At 32.8% G+C, this 17,253-nt stretch overlaps 4 protein-coding genes and 1 long non-coding RNA gene across 8 annotated transcripts; 3 read left to right on the plus strand and 2 right to left on the minus strand.

Moving 5' to 3' along the window:
* The first annotated feature begins 36 nt into the window (after positions 1 to 36).
* Positions 37 to 1,988, plus strand: LOC114878353 (alpha-1,3/1,6-mannosyltransferase ALG2). Its single transcript, XM_029192076.2, has 2 exons — positions 37 to 401; positions 483 to 1,988. Exons 1-2 carry the CDS (start codon positions 159 to 161, stop codon positions 1,461 to 1,463), a joined length of 1,224 nt encoding a protein of 407 aa, XP_029047909.1. The 5' UTR covers positions 37 to 158; the 3' UTR covers positions 1,464 to 1,988.
* LOC114878357 lies at positions 208 to 1,248 on the minus strand. The gene is made up of 3 exons (XR_003789739.1): positions 1,162 to 1,248; positions 393 to 522; positions 208 to 300 (listed from the first exon to the last, which is right to left on the minus strand). It is a non-coding gene; the product is annotated as an uncharacterized LOC114878357 (long non-coding RNA).
* LOC114878354 (splicing factor 45) lies at positions 1,927 to 3,856 on the minus strand. Its single transcript, XM_029192078.2, has 4 exons — positions 3,347 to 3,856; positions 2,967 to 3,278; positions 2,472 to 2,903; positions 1,927 to 2,371 (listed from the first exon to the last, which is right to left on the minus strand). The coding sequence occupies exons 1-4, from the start codon at positions 3,461 to 3,463 to the stop codon at positions 2,084 to 2,086; spliced, it is 1,149 nt and encodes a 382-aa protein (XP_029047911.1). The 5' UTR covers positions 3,464 to 3,856; the 3' UTR covers positions 1,927 to 2,083.
* A 598-nt stretch (positions 3,857 to 4,454) lies between these two features.
* LOC114878355 (CCHC-type zinc finger nucleic acid binding protein) lies at positions 4,455 to 9,300 on the plus strand. 3 transcript variants are annotated; one of them, XM_029192079.2, is made up of 3 exons: positions 4,455 to 4,654; positions 5,628 to 5,881; positions 6,074 to 9,300. In XM_029192079.2, the coding sequence occupies exons 2-3, from the start codon at positions 5,639 to 5,641 to the stop codon at positions 6,296 to 6,298; spliced, it is 468 nt and encodes a 155-aa protein (XP_029047912.1). In that variant the 5' UTR covers positions 4,455 to 4,654; positions 5,628 to 5,638; the 3' UTR covers positions 6,299 to 9,300. The 3 variants fall into 3 exon arrangements, with proteins under 3 accessions (XP_029047912.1, XP_029047913.1, XP_029047914.1); XM_029192080.2 differs by lacking the exon at positions 4,455 to 4,654 and adding an exon at positions 4,937 to 5,028; XM_029192081.2 differs by lacking the exon at positions 4,455 to 4,654 and adding an exon at positions 4,977 to 5,033.
* Positions 9,301 to 9,946: 646 nt separating this feature from the next.
* Positions 9,947 to 15,717, plus strand: LOC114878350 (protein bicaudal D). 2 transcript variants are annotated; one of them, XM_029192071.2, is made up of 7 exons: positions 9,947 to 10,445; positions 10,715 to 11,692; positions 11,766 to 11,912; positions 12,234 to 12,266; positions 12,904 to 13,333; positions 13,441 to 13,695; positions 14,197 to 15,717. In XM_029192071.2, exons 1-7 carry the CDS (start codon positions 10,236 to 10,238, stop codon positions 14,475 to 14,477), a joined length of 2,334 nt encoding a protein of 777 aa, XP_029047904.1. In that variant the 5' UTR covers positions 9,947 to 10,235; the 3' UTR covers positions 14,478 to 15,717. The 2 variants fall into 2 exon arrangements, with proteins under 2 accessions (XP_029047904.1, XP_029047905.1); XM_029192072.2 differs by lacking the exon at positions 12,234 to 12,266 and having other exon boundaries at positions 9,949 to 10,445.
* Positions 15,718 to 17,253: the final 1,536 nt, after the last annotated feature.

The raw sequence follows: 17,253 nt of genomic DNA on the forward strand, positions 1-17,253 counted from the left end.
ACTAATCTTTTGGCAATTTCTATGACAAGTGCTGCGTTACCTTTGCATTAAAAATAGCCTTTAAAGAACTAACAGGTGTTACCGATTTTTAAACCGGCATTATTTTAAAGTGTACATTTCTGCTTTTTTTGGCAATAAATGTTATTTAACTGATAAAAATGACACGAATTACGTTTTTACATCCGGATCTTGGTATTGGAGGAGCAGAACGGTTAGTGGTTGATGCTGCGTTAGCTCTAAAGAAAAATGGGCACGAGGTTAATTTCGTGACAACTCATCACGATCCGGAGCATTGTTTCTCTGAAACAAAAGATGGAACAATTTCTGTAACAGTTGTAGGAGATTGGTTACCCAGGCATATTATGGGTAGATTTTTTGCACTTTTTGCTTACATTCGTATGGTGAGTCCCTTTCTTACAGGCTCAACATTTAATTATTTTTTATAAATTGTTTTTAAATATAATTTTCCTTTGTTTTTGCAGATATATGCAGCTAGTTATCTTATTTTTTGTCAAAATCGACCTGAAATTGTATTTTGTGATTTAGTTTCTGTATGCATTCCTATTCTTAGACTACGAATTCCATTTATAATATTTTATTGCCATTATCCAGACCAGCTGCTTTCACAACCACAAGGCATTAGTAAACAACTGTACCGGGTACCTCTTAATTATTTAGAAGAAGTAACAACTGGAATGGCACATAAAATATTTGTAAATAGCATATATACGCGCAATGTATTTAAAGAAACCTTTAAAAGATTACATGTTGAGCCAGAAGTTTTGTATCCTTCCATTAACACAGATTTTTTTGATAAAACTCGAGTAATGTCCTTAGAAAGAGTACTTGATAAAAAGTTACCACCAGATAGCATTATATTATTATCAATTAATAGATATGAACGTAAGAAAAATTTAGGACTAGCAATAGAGGCATTAGCAGAACTTGAGAAGTATTTAACGGAAGAACAATACAAAAAAGTATATTTAATTATGGCTGGTGGATATGATAAAAGAGTCGAAGAAAATGTAGAACATTATTTAGAATTAATAGGACTAGCTGATGAACTACATGTTTCAGATAAAGTAATATTTCTTCGTTCTCCTTCTGATATTGATAAAGTATCTATTTTACACCATTGTACTATTTTAATATACACACCTCCAAATGAACATTTTGGTATAGTTCCACTTGAAGCAATGTATTCAACTAAACCAGTTATTGCACATAATTCTGGAGGTCCAAAAGAATCCATCATTTCTGGGGTAAATGGTTATTTAGTTGATTTAGATGGTGATAAATTTGCTTCAAAAATATCTCATTTGATTCAAAATCCAACATCCATACAAGAATTTGGTAAGGCAGGCAAAGATAGATTTACGAAAACTTTTAGTTTTTCGGCATTTAGTACTCAATTAAATAAAGCAGTTGACGATTTAATTAGTGATGATAAAACAAAATAACATTTCGATTAAATTTGTCACTTTCATACGTTACTGATAAAGATTTTAACTTTTTTTTTTTTTGTTATTCAAGTGCATGGAAAAGTTACATTAATTCTAAATTGTTAATAATAAACGTGTCGGTTATAATATTTTTATGATTGAGATCTTGAACATGAAATTGCAATGCAATTATAACATTTGCTACATTTGTTTGTTAGCGTATTGTATTATTGTGCGTATGACATAACAAAACTTGTTCCTTTATTTTTATCTTTATAAATATAAGATACATCTAACGTATGTATTTGTTACATATATTCTTATCTTTATTTATTATTTATATTTATTGTGCACATGATATTTACATTACATTTAAAGGAACACCCCTGGTTGGTAGATATAAAAACATTTAAATTATATTACAACTATTTAATTTTAAATTAAATATTTTTTAATACATTGACTATTATGTGAAGGTATCTTATGAGATTATTAAAGCTTTTATTATATAATTAAATAAAATACAATCGTTTGATAAAATTATATGTTGTGTCATTTTATACATAACAGTCAACATATTTTACCTTCATCTAGATTTTTTTGTTGTATTTATTAAAGCAAATTATTAAAGAAAAAAATTAGTCCATCAACTGTAGACTATCAAGTTTTTCACTGGAATAAAAACCTGCTTTAACTTGTCTTCCACCAAAAAAGCGTCCATTTAAATCAACAACAGCCTTAATAGCACTTTCTATTCTTTTAAATTCTACAAAAATTCTAACAGCTTCTTCCGGGGCTGCTTCGGTTACTTCATGAATAATAACACGTGCAACATCGCCGTATTTTGTGTTACATTCGTCTTTAACTTCAGGTTCAAGGTCATCATCTACTTCCCCAGGGCCAACCATGTTGCGCAATAACACAACCTATTTGAAAGTAAAATATATAATTTCATAATCTTTGTAAATATATATAAATATGTGTAGAAGAAAAATAAAAAAAAAAAATAGGTGTTTTACATCTCACCTTACTGGGACATTTCATTATTTCTGTAATGCTAGGTTCTTCAGAAGGTTGCGTCGGAAGAGTTTGTGATTGTGCTGGAGGTGGAGAAACAGCAACAGGTGGTGGTGGTGGCATAAGTTGTTCTCTCTCCCCAACAATTCTTCCACCTCGTTTGCTAGTTTTTTCAACTTGTAAAGCAACAGACATTCCTTGCTCTTTTTTACCAAGTCCTTGCCCTTCTTTGAAACCATATTTGGCCATTATTTTTGCTGCTACAGACGATGTTGCATATCCCATGCTAGTTGGTGGTCTTGGTGCTGGAGGTGGAAGATCAGAAGATTCTTGTAAAGAAGGTGGTGGAGCTATGGCTGCTCCACCAGCAATACCCCTTGATGTTGGGGTTCTTTCTTCGTCCCTTTCAGGTGGGATCATTGTATTATTTCCAGATGAAGCCTGAAATAAATATTGTTTATTCATTCTTTTGCAATCTCAAGACTTACAAAACTCATACATTACCTGAGTGTCTTCAAAACGTGAATTATCCCTTCTACGTTTACGCATTTCAGTTTCTTGATCATGTTCCCTATCACGTAAATCTCTGAGTTCTTTGACAACTTTGTCATACTCATTAGGCCACATAGGATCATATTCGTTTACTACATTCCAATCAAATTCACCACCAACCCCAATACTGCTAACAGTACCACAGGAAAGTGGATTGCTATGCAGTCCATCATCGTCTCTGTCTGTATTTCGATTAGCTTTTGATTTCAAATCTATTACAGGCGCTAATACTGCTGTGGCTTTTCTATACTGTTCCCGTTTTGGCTAAACATATAATAACAGTAACTTTTAATATTACTATAATTCAAACGTTAATAATATAAGGAATATACCTGTGTAGTGGCGGCTTTCTTTAATTGTAATTGAGATTGTAATAATTTAATGCTGGACGACCATCCAGCTACTTTTTCCGACGTTCTATGTTTATCAAAATCGTCATATAGAGACATTGTGGAATGATTACATTAAAACATTCTTCACTTAATTTTAAACCTAAATTGTTTCAGCGTTCCTATAAATGATAATATTCAAGGTAAACGATTTTTAGAAAAAGAATTTTACATGGTATGCTTCTTTTATTGACGCTTAAAGCTGCTTAAAGCTCGCTGTTAGAGGTTAGTTTCGTATCTAGGGTGCTTTTATGAATGACATGTAATTGTGTGGGAAATACTTGACTAACTTCAAATGATTTATATAAATCTTACAAAACAAAATAATCATGTTAAAATCTAAAAAATATTAAAATATTTCCTTTTAAAATATCTGTTCCGACTAAGAAAAATAAATAAAGAGTTTATATTATGTTGAATAACATATATTTGTAATTATTAATGTTTCAAAATTGCATAAATGATGTTTTTCAACGAGCGACGGATGTTCTACGACGGATGTATATAACAACTATGCTATACCACGGTACTCATATAAGATATTAAATGAATTACTCTGAAACGTGTATTTTATTTATCATTATTTGATAAATAAATATATATTGAAAAAGTATTCATTTTGTACTTGACGTATTAGCAGTAAGATCACATATGTACATAATTTCAGTACTGACGGTAAATCAATTCTGTTTAACAATTTTCAGTGAAATTTAAATGTCATCCTAATTACACCATTTTAAATTACACGAATTTATAATGCATTTTAAGTGCAAAATAATTGGTGAATACCAATCATCAATTCTGTTTTCAAAGTTATTTAACCAATAGATATCGAGGTTGATCATTATGACGATGGATCAGAGTTTATACGAGTTTATACTATATAGTTACATTTATTCGGATGCTAATCAATGATTCAATGAAACTATAATATTTTAATTAATAATTATTCAGAAAGTGAGAGAAAAGTGTTTTAATTGAGAAAAATGAAAGAATTTCCAAATTTAAGTTGGCTATGGTAGCCGCAGTAGGGGAGGTGGCGTTCATTGTTACAACGAGCTTTGGCGGGCAACGTAGCGACGATTGGCCGGTCTTCCTTTCTGTAGTCAATGGTCGCCGCAGTCATCCGGCTGAGTATCGGTTCGAGTTTTCCCAGGAAAACACTACTTCCCGCGGACCCATTGTCTCCAACGCGTCGGCAAAGGCCAACGAAAAAGAGGATTCATTGTGCATTTACATCAGGCATCGAAGGTAAGCTGATATATTGGCGGTAAAAGATGATGCTATATGTCGCTACGGATACTTGAGTCCGCGGTTCTTTCTGTGCGATTCCACACGTGGTCCTCGATTTTGCTGATTCAATTTCTTGTTGTACCGTAAACGAGTATTTTCTTTCGTCTGTCTATTTCGAAAGGAAAATTTATTTTCATCGTTAAATATATTGTTTTAGATTTTATTATGCATGTGTATCTCGGTATCGATGATTTTTTCTTTGGTGAGGTAAAAAAAGCGCAGTACGGCGTCAGTCTTTGGATGCCATCTTCGCGCCGTGGCGTACTTGCGTACCACCACTGCAAAGTGGGGGCAAGAGAGCCACGTTGTACGATAGACGACAATTTCTAAGGGTTTTGTACATACTGAATCGAATATCATTTAGTAAAACATTTCTGTGTTGCTAGCATATTTGAAACAGAAACAATGTCCTTGTACACGGCGCTTCTTACGACACGTGTATCCTACATATTCCTAGTGAATGGATACACGATGCCATTTTATATTGTTATTTAAAATAGCTCACATTTCTTCCAAATATTTTCTTTTCCATATGTAAAAGTTTCTATATTTTTTCAAGATTAGAGAGAAAGGCAGCTGTTTTACACATTTTTTTTTTCATTTTTTTTTTTCATTTTTTTTTTCAAGTTTTTTCCAAGCTCTTATAATTGCTGTGCTTTGTTTTTTGTATTTGATTTTTTGCTATATTGTAGGGATGATGAGATACATTACATATAGTATAATCAAGTATATATTTATGCTACAGATTTTGATTTTAGAGTTCATTATTTTTATCCATAATGAACAGCAATATGTATCCATTGTGATTTCAAATTTGAAAATTTTGTCAAGTATTCTAAGCATTTTTCATTTGTTTGATACTTGTAACAAGATCTTCTATACATTTTTTACATACAACTTGAAAAGTCAGCAAATTGATTGATTGTTATAGATATATAAAAAATGAGTTCAAGTGCGTGTTACAAATGTAACCGGATGGGCCACTATGCACGAGAGTGTCCACAAGGTAGCGGAGGTGGTGCAAGAGGTGACCGTGGACGCGACCGAGAAGGTGGTTTTGGACGTGGACGTGATAAGTGCTACAAATGCAACCAGTTTGGACATTTTGCACGCGAATGCAAAGAGGATCAAGACCTTTGCTACCGTTGCAGTGGCGTTGGGCACATTGCAAAAGACTGCCAACAGGTTATTACAAATTCAATTTATATGTCCTATACGTATATGTGTACACAGAATATTCGATACACATATTAAAAAGTTTATTATTATTTTTTTTAAATATTATATTTTCTCATTTTGTTTACTACAATATATTGTAGGATTTCATGCGGTATATTGATAATAAGATAATATGATAACTTACATTGGTTTTAATAGGGGCCTGAGATGAGCTGTTATAACTGCAACAAGACTGGTCATATTGCACGTAGCTGCCCAGAAGGTGGTAATGATTCTGGACGTTTTGCGATGCAAAGTTGCTACAATTGTAATAAGACAGGTCATATCGCTCGTAACTGCACCGAGGCTGGAGGCAAAACATGCTACATTTGTGGCAAGACTGGTCACATAAGCCGTGAATGTGATCAGGATGACAGGAAGTAGGAGATAACCGGAATCCGTGCCGCTCGCTTAACGATAAGCCGTTTACCGTCGCGCGCGCTACTACCGGGAATTGTAGCTAGGTAGGGATGTGCGAACCTATGTCTCGTTGATGCGTATAATTCCTAAAAAAATGCGTTCTCTCATAGTCGTTCGAATTTCCATCTCTCTATGCTCAACTCCCGGAAGCCCATTTTATTTCTAGTTTCCTTCCCCTCTACATGTCGTTGTTCTCTTCGCAAGGGTTTTTTCTTATGACATTTTTGTTTTTTTATTGCTGTTACATTACACCATACATGCGTGCGCGCGCACAAAGTACATTTACACATAGGACACATTCAGCATTACATGAATACACACACTATACGATGTAATAATATTATAAACATTCAATTGAATTTAGAGTAGAGACATGAATCCTCTGTCCCCTGACCTTCAAACTATCTCGTATGCGCATTGTTTTCTGATGCAAGATGTATGGATTTTTAATGCGCTTCATGAAAAAATATTTACAATTGCATCTATGTCGAGTTAATAATTCATATTGAAACAAGAAAGACTATTGGATAACCAAATTAAAACGATTGTTATTTCTTTGATACCTTAAAGAAACAGAATGATCAGTTGAATTTATGTTATCTAACACGCATCCACGCATCTTGTATCCGGTCCTCCCTCTCGAACTCTCTAGCAACTCGAGTTAAGAAGAAGAAGAAAAAAAAAAAAAGAAATTCAGAATTAATGGGAAAGGAAGTGAACATGCCGGCCCTGAATACATATAAGTAAGGTTTAGTAACGCCAATTTTTGATGTGTAAGGATGTAATGAGGATCGTTGAACTTATTATTTTATAACAGACCTAGTTTCAGATATTATAAACAAAAACTGCACAATTGTAAGATTGTCAGTGTTTACGAGTTTATATACAGTTATACTTGGACTATTATTCTAGATTCTGATAAACTAGGACAAACAAAATAAGCGTGCTTCGTATGTCAGACTCTTTAAGTGAAAATGGAAATACAATTACATGATATGATCATCAATAATTATTACAACGTATATATGTATATATACATATAAACACAGAGGTCTATGCAAGTTTGCACATTTTGTATGTACAATCATAATTGTTATACTGAGGATCACCATTGTTCATATTGCCAGTGATTGTTACGGACTTTAATGAATGCAGTTGCATTTTACCTTACTATATCCTTACATATGGTGAAATATTTCGTTACTAGGTATATGTATATGTATATATATGCCCATATGTATATACATATATACGTACATATGTGCAGGAGCTGTATTTTGTACTGTAAAAAGCTAGGATATACTCTGGTCGTTGCTGGTGACTAATTCCAATAATTCTCTTATTTATACATCACAAAAAGAAGAAGAAAAAAAAATTATATTTTCATGTATAAAATACTACACTTATCTTTTTTATAAGTTGTAGAATGAAATTTTTAGATACAATTTGTCTATTGCTTTTCTTTCTTTTTTTTTTGTCGAACGTTTGTTGAAAAATCATGAGGCGAAAGAAGAAAAATCATGTTGCGGATTTGGAAGTATCTCTTTATGAACACCGTAGTAGATGATTATTATGTTACTTATAAGTACAAAGATATGCAAGGTTTTTCTAAAAAAAGAAAAATAAGAAAAAAGGAGAAGAAACAAAGAAAATGAGCGTGTTTAATAGGAAGTAAACTAGACTGCAGCAAATTTGACGGTGATGCCGTATTTATAAATATGAAACCAAGTGTTGTTTGGGATCTAAAATTAATTAAATCCCTTTAATTGATACTCGTTCGATGGAACGAGAGCGGTTCAATTTAAATTAACGTGAAATAAGATCGTTCTCAGATCTTTGTTCAGTCTAGGTAGATTCGATGAGGGCGCGTTGTGCACGCGTTGATTCATGTAGTCAGATTTTTTCAAAATGTTCTTTTTTAAACGATCTATTAGAACGATTACGAATTTTTGCGTGCACTCGCGTGTACACGATCAAACTGATGCTTTTACCAGCAGCGACGTGTGTATTAATGTTCAGAAGCCAGGCGTGCCTGACTCGGTGAAACTGATGAAACGCCTTGTGCGTTATATTGCGTAGTAGAGGTGTCCTGTAACAATTTTATACACTTAACTGTTCTGGACTTAAACCGATCTCATACATGGTTTTTGGTAGTAGTAATCAGTGCGCTAGTGCGTCTGACGAGATTTGGAGGATCAAAAATTGTACTTCGCTAATGGACCGTAACCTTTGGTGCTCTCATTGGATGCACGAGTTAAAGAGTAATCGACCGACAAAAATCCGTATGAAACATATTGTTTTTCTTTGTTTCTATGATCAATGTGTTGTGTACAGTTTGAATGTACGTACAAGGTTTATATGATATACCGTGTTAAAAAGAAAAGAATAAGAAAACGATGCCTTACTATGTAGGGCGTCGTAGATGAAAACATACTTTGAGGATATACAATTTAGATGGTGAGGTTCATTGGTGGCACCGGAGGTTCACAGACGAGCATAAAAAAGAGTGCGATAGGGCACCTGCGCTTTTGTCTCTGCTACAAGACTTACGTACGAATATTGTAAAGAATACGACTGTTACAGTGTATGAACTAATTTGATCGGTGTACGGCCGATCACGGCTCGACTTATATTAATCTATTAATACTTAAATGAAGAAAATGAAGAGGATGAAGAGGAAAAAAAATTAAAGCTACAAAGTAATAAAGGATTGCGGAGTATTTGAAGTTATGTTTTTAAACTGAATTTTTGAAATAGAATGTGTACGGAGAGGCAAAGACGAGATCTTGTTTTTTCTTTTCTGTTCCCTACATGCTTATCAAGGTGGCTCGATCACCTATTTATTTAAGGGTTACTCCTGCATCTAAAATTAAGGAAGTGTACGATATATGACATACTTCATGTACTATTTATGTTTCACTTGAAAGAGGAGATCAATTACTAATAAAATGTAAATGTATAATTTCCTTTTTAGTTGTTAATCCTCTATACATAAGTATCGTGTAATACTTTGCTTTCTTAGAATCAAATATTTCATCAATTTTCTGTCGAAACATATTGTAATATGAATGTTTTAATGAAATTTTTTTTACAAATTCAAGTTTAGTAGCCATTTCGTTTAGATAAATAACAGAGAGAGAGAGAGTGATTTTATTTGGTTATTACTATGTAGTAATTATTGAAGTTTTAAGAAAACATTCGAAGCGATATAAAATCTGTATACATTAGAAATGCAAATTTTATTTCAACCGAGTATTATTTGTTGAATTTGTATGATATTTATAATGATATTTTTTACGAATGCCTATTGTATATTTCAATATGTGGAAATCTACAGCGTAAGTTTATTAGCAAAGTATGCGATAGCGGAATTAATGATATGACCTTTATCACCAAAAAGAAATTACATACGTGCTATCATTTGCATTTCATAGTAACAAGGTGGTAATACGTATAATGTAATTGCAAACCGATTATCTAAAAGAAAAAAAGAATTTATATATTCTTCTTAATTAAAACCGAAAAAACATTAGATTTATGTAGTACCTAGAAATAATAATAATAATAATAATAATAATATTTGTTATAACTTAAAGGAATGGTGGAATAACGGAACAAAAGTCTAGGAACATGGAACATGTGCAGGAACATGCATCCGGTCCGTGAGATTTTCCCCGTGCCCTCTCGCCTTAATCTCACGTCTGTCAAACGGTCGTGAATTTTCGAAAGATGTGAGGCTTTGGAAAGTGGGCACGCAAAGAAAATCGCGTCACGACATTCGCATGATGCCCTCACGTTTAAAATCTTTTACGGCCGCCGATGCTTCGATTTATTTGCGGTAACAACGAGGAAGCATTTGACCGTAAAGGGAGCGAAGTGATCTTGGACGGTGCGTACAGCAATGGCCACGACAGAAGGAGTTACGATAGAGGAGCTCAGGACCGAGATCGAAAGGCTTTCGCGAGAACTAGATTTAGCTTCAACGGAGAAAATACAATCTGCTCAATACGGTCTCGCTTTACTCGAAGAGAAGTCCACATTGCAACAAAGATGCAACGATCTCGAGGCCCTCTACGAAAACACGAAACACGAGCTGGAAATCACTCAAGAGGTTAGCTCAAATCTTTTAATGAGTTTTGATGCCCAATGTGGATTGCTTATTTGTCTATCTTCTAGAAAGTTCTTTATTCATTGATTGTAGAATTAATTTGAAAATTCTAAAATATATAGTTGGGGTAAATTGGACTGTGTTCGTTAGATACCCAATTATGTTATGTGCTAATGAGACAATTAAATATGCAATAGTTTTAATAAAGCATTCCTTACTGTAGGATGAAAATCAGTTGAACATTAATTTATATTTGTCTTTTATTTTCACAGGCTTTAGCAAAGTTTCAAACAACTACAAAATTGACTACAAAGAGTGGCATAGAACAAGAAGAGAGTCTTCTTAACGAAAGTGCTGCAAGAGAAACATCTCTTCAAACACAGATCATCGAATTAGAAAATGAAACCAAGCAGTTACGTCATGAACTTGAACGTGTACAAGCGGAACGCGATCATGCGTTACAAGAAAGGGAAGAGGTTGGAAAAGATCACCAGCAAGCAGAAACTGAGAGAAAATCTTTACGTACCATGTTACGTGAATGTAGATTTCGGGAAGCTAGACTTCTTCAAGATTACTCAGAATTGGAAGATGAGAATATTTCGTTACAGAAGCAAGTGTCTGGCTTAAGATCCAGCCAAGTAGAATTTGAAGGTGCCAAACATGAGATAAGAAGATTAACAGAAGAAGTAGAACTTTTAAATAGTCAGGTTGAAGAATTAACAAATTTAAAGAATATTGCTGAGAAACAAATGGAAGAAGCGCTTGAATCGTTGCAAGCTGAGCGTGAAGCAAAATATGCATTAAAAAAGGAGCTGGATCAAAGAATTAATAGCGAATCAATTTATAATCTTAGTAATCTTGCTCTTTCTATTAGAGGAATTACAGAAGATCAAACGATATGTAGCGACGGAGAAGACGATTCCCCGGCATTACGTAGAATCGAAGCAGATTTAAAGACTCAAGAACCTGGCACTTCTGCTACTGACAAACAAGTTGATTTGTTCTCGGAGATTCATTTGAATGAACTGAAGAAATTAGAGAAACAGTTAGAACTAGCAGAATCTGAGAAAGCTCATCTTACGCAAAATTTACGGGAATCGCAATATGCCGTTGAAAAAAGTCAGAATGAATTGCAATCTTTTGTTGCGCGCATAGTGCAGTTAGCAGCCCATGTGCAATCATTACACCATCTTCACTCTAAACTGCCTGAGAAGCAAACTGAAGAAACAACATTAGATAAGTTGAACCAGGTTTGTAACTTGTTTTTAATTATCTTTATTACTTTAGAGTTGAATACATTTGTTGGTCTTATTTTTATTACAGGCAATTATGCAATATCACCAATGGAGTGCTATGTCCGCGCGAGAAGTGAATCAGCTTCAAAAGGATTTAGCTGAATTAGAAAATGGTTTAACTATATCTGACTCAACGCAACAATTGCGAACAGAATTAACGAACCTAAGAAACAAGGTATATAATTTCGTACCATTTTTAACAAATATTTTATATAACTTTTTTTTTTTTTTAATCGCATCCGTTTACTATCGTTCCTTTAAATTTCTTTTTTTTTTTTTATATATACATATATATCTTTGGTCTCGTGTATTTACAAATTATTACAGCAAATGTTACGAAGAATAGAAATGTGTAAGTTAATAATTCCATTCAATTTAATATCAATACTTCATTGATAACTTGATATGTGTAAATAACAAGAATAAACTGTGACTCGGGCACAATGACGCTTAATATTCAAAATTTAGACTTTGAATCGAAATTATGGCATTTCAGATCCCCGAGTCAGAGAAGAGCCTTCAAGAAAAGGTTGGAACGTGTGGTCCCTTTAACGTATTTACCAGTTATTTAATAATGATTGTCTTTTCGCTCTTTTAATGATCCGTACAGATTGCTTTTCAGTGTCCTAACAAACCATCATGTATTGCTTTTGATACTATCATGTTCTTAACTACAAATGTTCCTATAACTACTTATGAATATATCATCGTTTCACGAATTGAAGACTCCTTTGTGAAAAACTTTCCAAATTCTACATGTTTTATTTATTTTCACAAATGAGTTGTCTCGTATTAGCGTCTATATGAATGTTCTTATTAAATGCTCGAACAAACGTGCGGATCTCAATCGCTATGCACTGTGGCTTTAAAATAGAATGTGCTTAGGACGAAAAAACTTCAGGATACTATCCTATTCATTTCATTTGCATCTAACGTAGCATGAGTCAGACTCACAGAGCCTATTTGCACGACGTTCGAACAGAGATATATTAGACAGTCTTGCAAAACTATGTCAAGAAGTATCGTTTCCCTGAATCTGACTTTATAATGAAAGTGATTTGAAATTGATATTACGTGTAAAACTCTACTGAACAAATGACACAAATGATGATAATTGTAACAATTAAGAGGAGAATAAATGTACAAATTTTATAATTACATTTCAGCTTTTAGATACAGAACAAAGAAGCATGCAACTTGAATCTGACATTGCTACACTTTCGAAATTGGCAGTGGAAGCTGGTGGTTTCCTTGATTCTGCACAAAATGATTTGCAAAATATTTCCGACGAGCTTGCTCAACTTTACCACCACGTGTGTACGGTTAACGGAGAAATTCCTTCACGCGTGGTCCTAGATCACGAGAAGATCGTTCCTGAGAAGGAAGATGAAAATGAAAAGATCGAATGGTGTAGGACATTGTTCAAGACCGACATTCAGATCAAAGATTTGGAGAGCCTTAGCAAATCCAAAGAAGTTGCAAAACATATAGAAACTGCAATGGATCAAATAAAACATCTTAGAAGTGCTGTGGAACACACGATCGAACTTTCAAAGGTTAAAGGAATGCAGTCGAACGTATGCAATGTTTGTGAAGGTAAATTGAAGATGCGATTATTCATGCTTTTTTTTTTTTTTTTTTTTTTTTTAATTTTATTTAATTTCCTCGGAATATGATTTGTAATGTACTATTGTAAATTATAGGATCAGTGAATGAGAACAAGGCAGAGGTAGCTGACTTACAGGAACAAGTAATTAGATTGAAAGCGTTGTTATCAGCTAAACGCGAACAAATTGCTACTTTGAGAACAGTGCTGAAGTCAAATAAAAATACAGCTGAAGTAGCACTTACTAATTTAAAGAGCAAGTATGAAAACGAAAAGAGTATCGTTAACGAAACTATGTTGAGATTACGGAATGAGCTTAGAATGTTGAAAGAGAATGCTGCAACATTTTCAAGTAAGTTAATCATATAAGATAAACTTGATGTATACGTAATGTATACGTAATTTATACATGGTAGTGATATTTAAACATATTTTTTTTATTTTTTGTTTTACTAACATTGTCGTGTTAATGTATTAATATTATTATACTAACGATTATTATTAGCATTTATGTACATTTTATTGCTTCTAACGAGTTGCGCTACAATTGATTATGCAATTGCATTAGGAGTTTGCCAACAACGATATTGCGTCGTTTCCTAACAAAATATATCTTAATATATATATTTTTATATGTAGATAATAGATTTACTAATGATCAAAAATTCGAAAAGAATTGCAAATTAATTTCCACGCGTTTAATCTTTCCTATTTGTTTTTTTCTTTTTTAGTGTCAATATAATTATATTTATATTATGTATAACTAATTTATTATCGTATATCTAATGTTATTCATATTTTTTTCTTTATGTGCTTCTACTTGGTGTTAATACTTGCTAACCGCACTTCTCAGGTTTACGTGCGATGTTTGCCGCACGTTGCGAGGAATATGTAACACAGGTGGACGAGTTACAACGTCAGCTTGCCGTGGCCGAAGACGATAGAAAAACATTGAATCAACTTTTACGACTCGCGGTGCAACAGAAGCTTGGTTTGACCATGAAATTGGAAGAATTAGAGGTTGATCGGGAATTACGAAATACGCGAAGACACGCAGCCAGTGCAAATGGACGAGGTAGAATGCGATTGTCGCAACAGACAAACCGTCCTCATTTAGGCAGAGATTTCTTCTAGAAAATGGTGAAGATGTGGAGCAAATTGTTCTGAGATAAACGAGGATCTTGAACTTTTCAATTTTTTACTGCTCATCGTCGAACTACATTCTACGTGAAATCATTTAACATTACATATACTTTTTTCTTTTTTGGATTATTTTATTTGGAGACGCAGAGAAGAGTAGTAAACAGAAACGTTCTTGCAATACGTAGTAAAAATATTTTTACAAAATTCATACAAACGACGACCTTTTCCTAGGAAACATTTTTGGCATCGTGAAGGATATTTTTTGTTTGTTAAAGACGTAGAGCAGCTTTGAAATGTTCATATTTTCTTGTATTCGTATTGCTCCATATCGTAGGGTTTATAGAAAGCTCTGTCTTCTGTTACCAATATTGTTAGTAGAGATGTTTGGCAAGCATAGAATGTATTTCTGTTGCAAGATTTTTTTCGTGAAACATTCTGTGCTTGAAAATTCATTCATGGAGAATTATTATTGAAGAAATTCTCCTGTGAATGGGAAACTTATCGATATCTAATGAATTGATTTTTAATCGATTAATCTTTCTTTTTTAAGAAAGATATCTTAATTGTATATGTGTTTATTTTTACATTTTAAAAGTTTTTATTCTTTTTGTAGTTAGGTTTTACATCTTTCAGTATGATAATTGTGTATCATCGTAACTACACAACTAAATCCATACGGATGGTTCATATGGTTGTAGTAACTATACGAATTTTTTGTATTAATGGGGATGCATGATAAAATGAACGTATATTGTTTTTAGGTAAAAAAAAGGAAAAAATGACGAGTTTGCATTGCATACCATAGAGACAATATTATTCTGCGCGATTGTAGCGTTTATAATCAAAGTAGAACGAGTAGACGTATAGCGTTGAAAGATACAGAATAGCAAAATAACAGAATTAGGGACCCATCTCTAAGTAGCTCCTCTAACGAACAGAATGGTTTTGTTTTTTTTTTACAGAGAAATATTGTTTTACCATCTGCATGTATTCCATTTTATCATTTTATTCGAATAGTTGTTTTAAAAGTATTTAGTGAATGGCATTTTAACTGGTCTGGTAGATTATTGCATAACAATACTGTACCATTTAGTTATTCCTGAACAGGAGAAAATCTTTTCTAGCGTCGATTCATGAAACTTGGCCTAAATAGGCATTAATTCAATTTTATTGAATTTGGCAGCTTTTTACTATTATATTTATAATTATTAGCAGTACAATCATATTCTATATTGATTTATTTAGTATCTTTTAATCGTTGTTAATTTATTGAAATCAGCAGCTGTGCTTTTAATATTAATAAATGCATAATAATATTAGTAGATCTTCTCTTGTAAGATTTGGTGCAGCTAAAACACATCAGCAAATATTGTAATCAGTTCTTTGTTACTTAAATTTAATACACCAGTCAATTTTGTAGATTTGTTAACATGAAATTGGTTGCGTAGTAACTCTCGGTACACATTTTTTCCTTCATTTCATTCTGTCAAAGCAGAATGTTACAAATGCAAGTAAATGAGAGTATAAAATGTCACGTTATTATTTATTTAGCACTTATCGACGTTTCTGTTTGCATTTACAAAAAAAGATAGTTTTAGGTGTATCTGATGTCTCTACGAGTTTTATCAATAATTTGCTTAATTATTATCAATCAAGGGAGTGATTGTGTGTGCATTTTAAATAGAGATTCTGGTATAATGTGCATGGTACATTGTGCAGGATACTTTTTTTAGATTTATTATTGTATACCAATCGTTTACCAAACGTTTCATATTTATTGCATACAATTCACATTGAAAAGGATTTACGCATTTATTGGAGATAATATTTATTTCACTGAACGATGGTGTGAAATTTTTCTGCAACACAAAAAGTGCTATCCTGCATGTGTACTTACGTATCACATACGTTTATCATGAACCATCTTTAATCAAATTTGTTATTAGCTATTAGTATTATCAACTTTATTACATTTATTATCATTATCATTATTAACAATATTATATATAATATAATTATTGCGATATTGCTGTCAGCTTCATCGCGGAATCCAGATGAGTACCTAAAGAGAATTTATCGATCGTTCATTGACTTTATCAGTCGATTGATTAGTTGTCACTATAATTATATTTATACCGTATAGTTATTGTATTACCTGTGTCTATGATATTTAATCAGGAACAGAAATTCTTATTTATGTTGTTTCAGTTAACAGTATCTAACAATCGATGGAATAAAATTTCAACGTGGAATTTTTGTTTTATATTTTTATTTCCTACGTTTGGTTCCCTTATTAATAACTTTTATTGTAAAAAAAAAGAAAAAAGAAAAAAGAAAAAAGAAATCGTTAATTCTGTAGTCAAATGAGAAAAATAGGTTTTGCCATTTGATTATAGAATTATTCTAAGTTATCATTGTTATTTTTACCTTTTTTCTTTTTTTAAGCGATAGACACAGGTGTTTCTAATTTTTGTCCATAAACCGAGCCAGCCTCAAGCCACCGTCCCTTTCCTTTCCTTCACTTTGTTGCCAGGAACAGGCCAGAAAAACGAAATTCTTTCGTTTCTTAATTATTATCATTAATTACTATTTCTCCTATGTCCTTGAAGGAAAGAAATTCGTCCTCGATTTTTCGCCTTGCCGTCCGCGCTGTTCAAAGGCGACTCAATATCGTCCGCGTTAGATATACAGCATGTATATTGCAATGTGTAATTAAATCTCAAAGGGATAAATTTGAAATGAGAAGAATTTTCATGATAGGTTTCTC

Source organism: Osmia bicornis, chromosome 7, assembly GCF_907164935.1.
Source record: "Osmia bicornis bicornis chromosome 7, iOsmBic2.1, whole genome shotgun sequence".
NCBI classification, from domain to species: domain Eukaryota; kingdom Metazoa; phylum Arthropoda; class Insecta; order Hymenoptera; family Megachilidae; genus Osmia; species Osmia bicornis.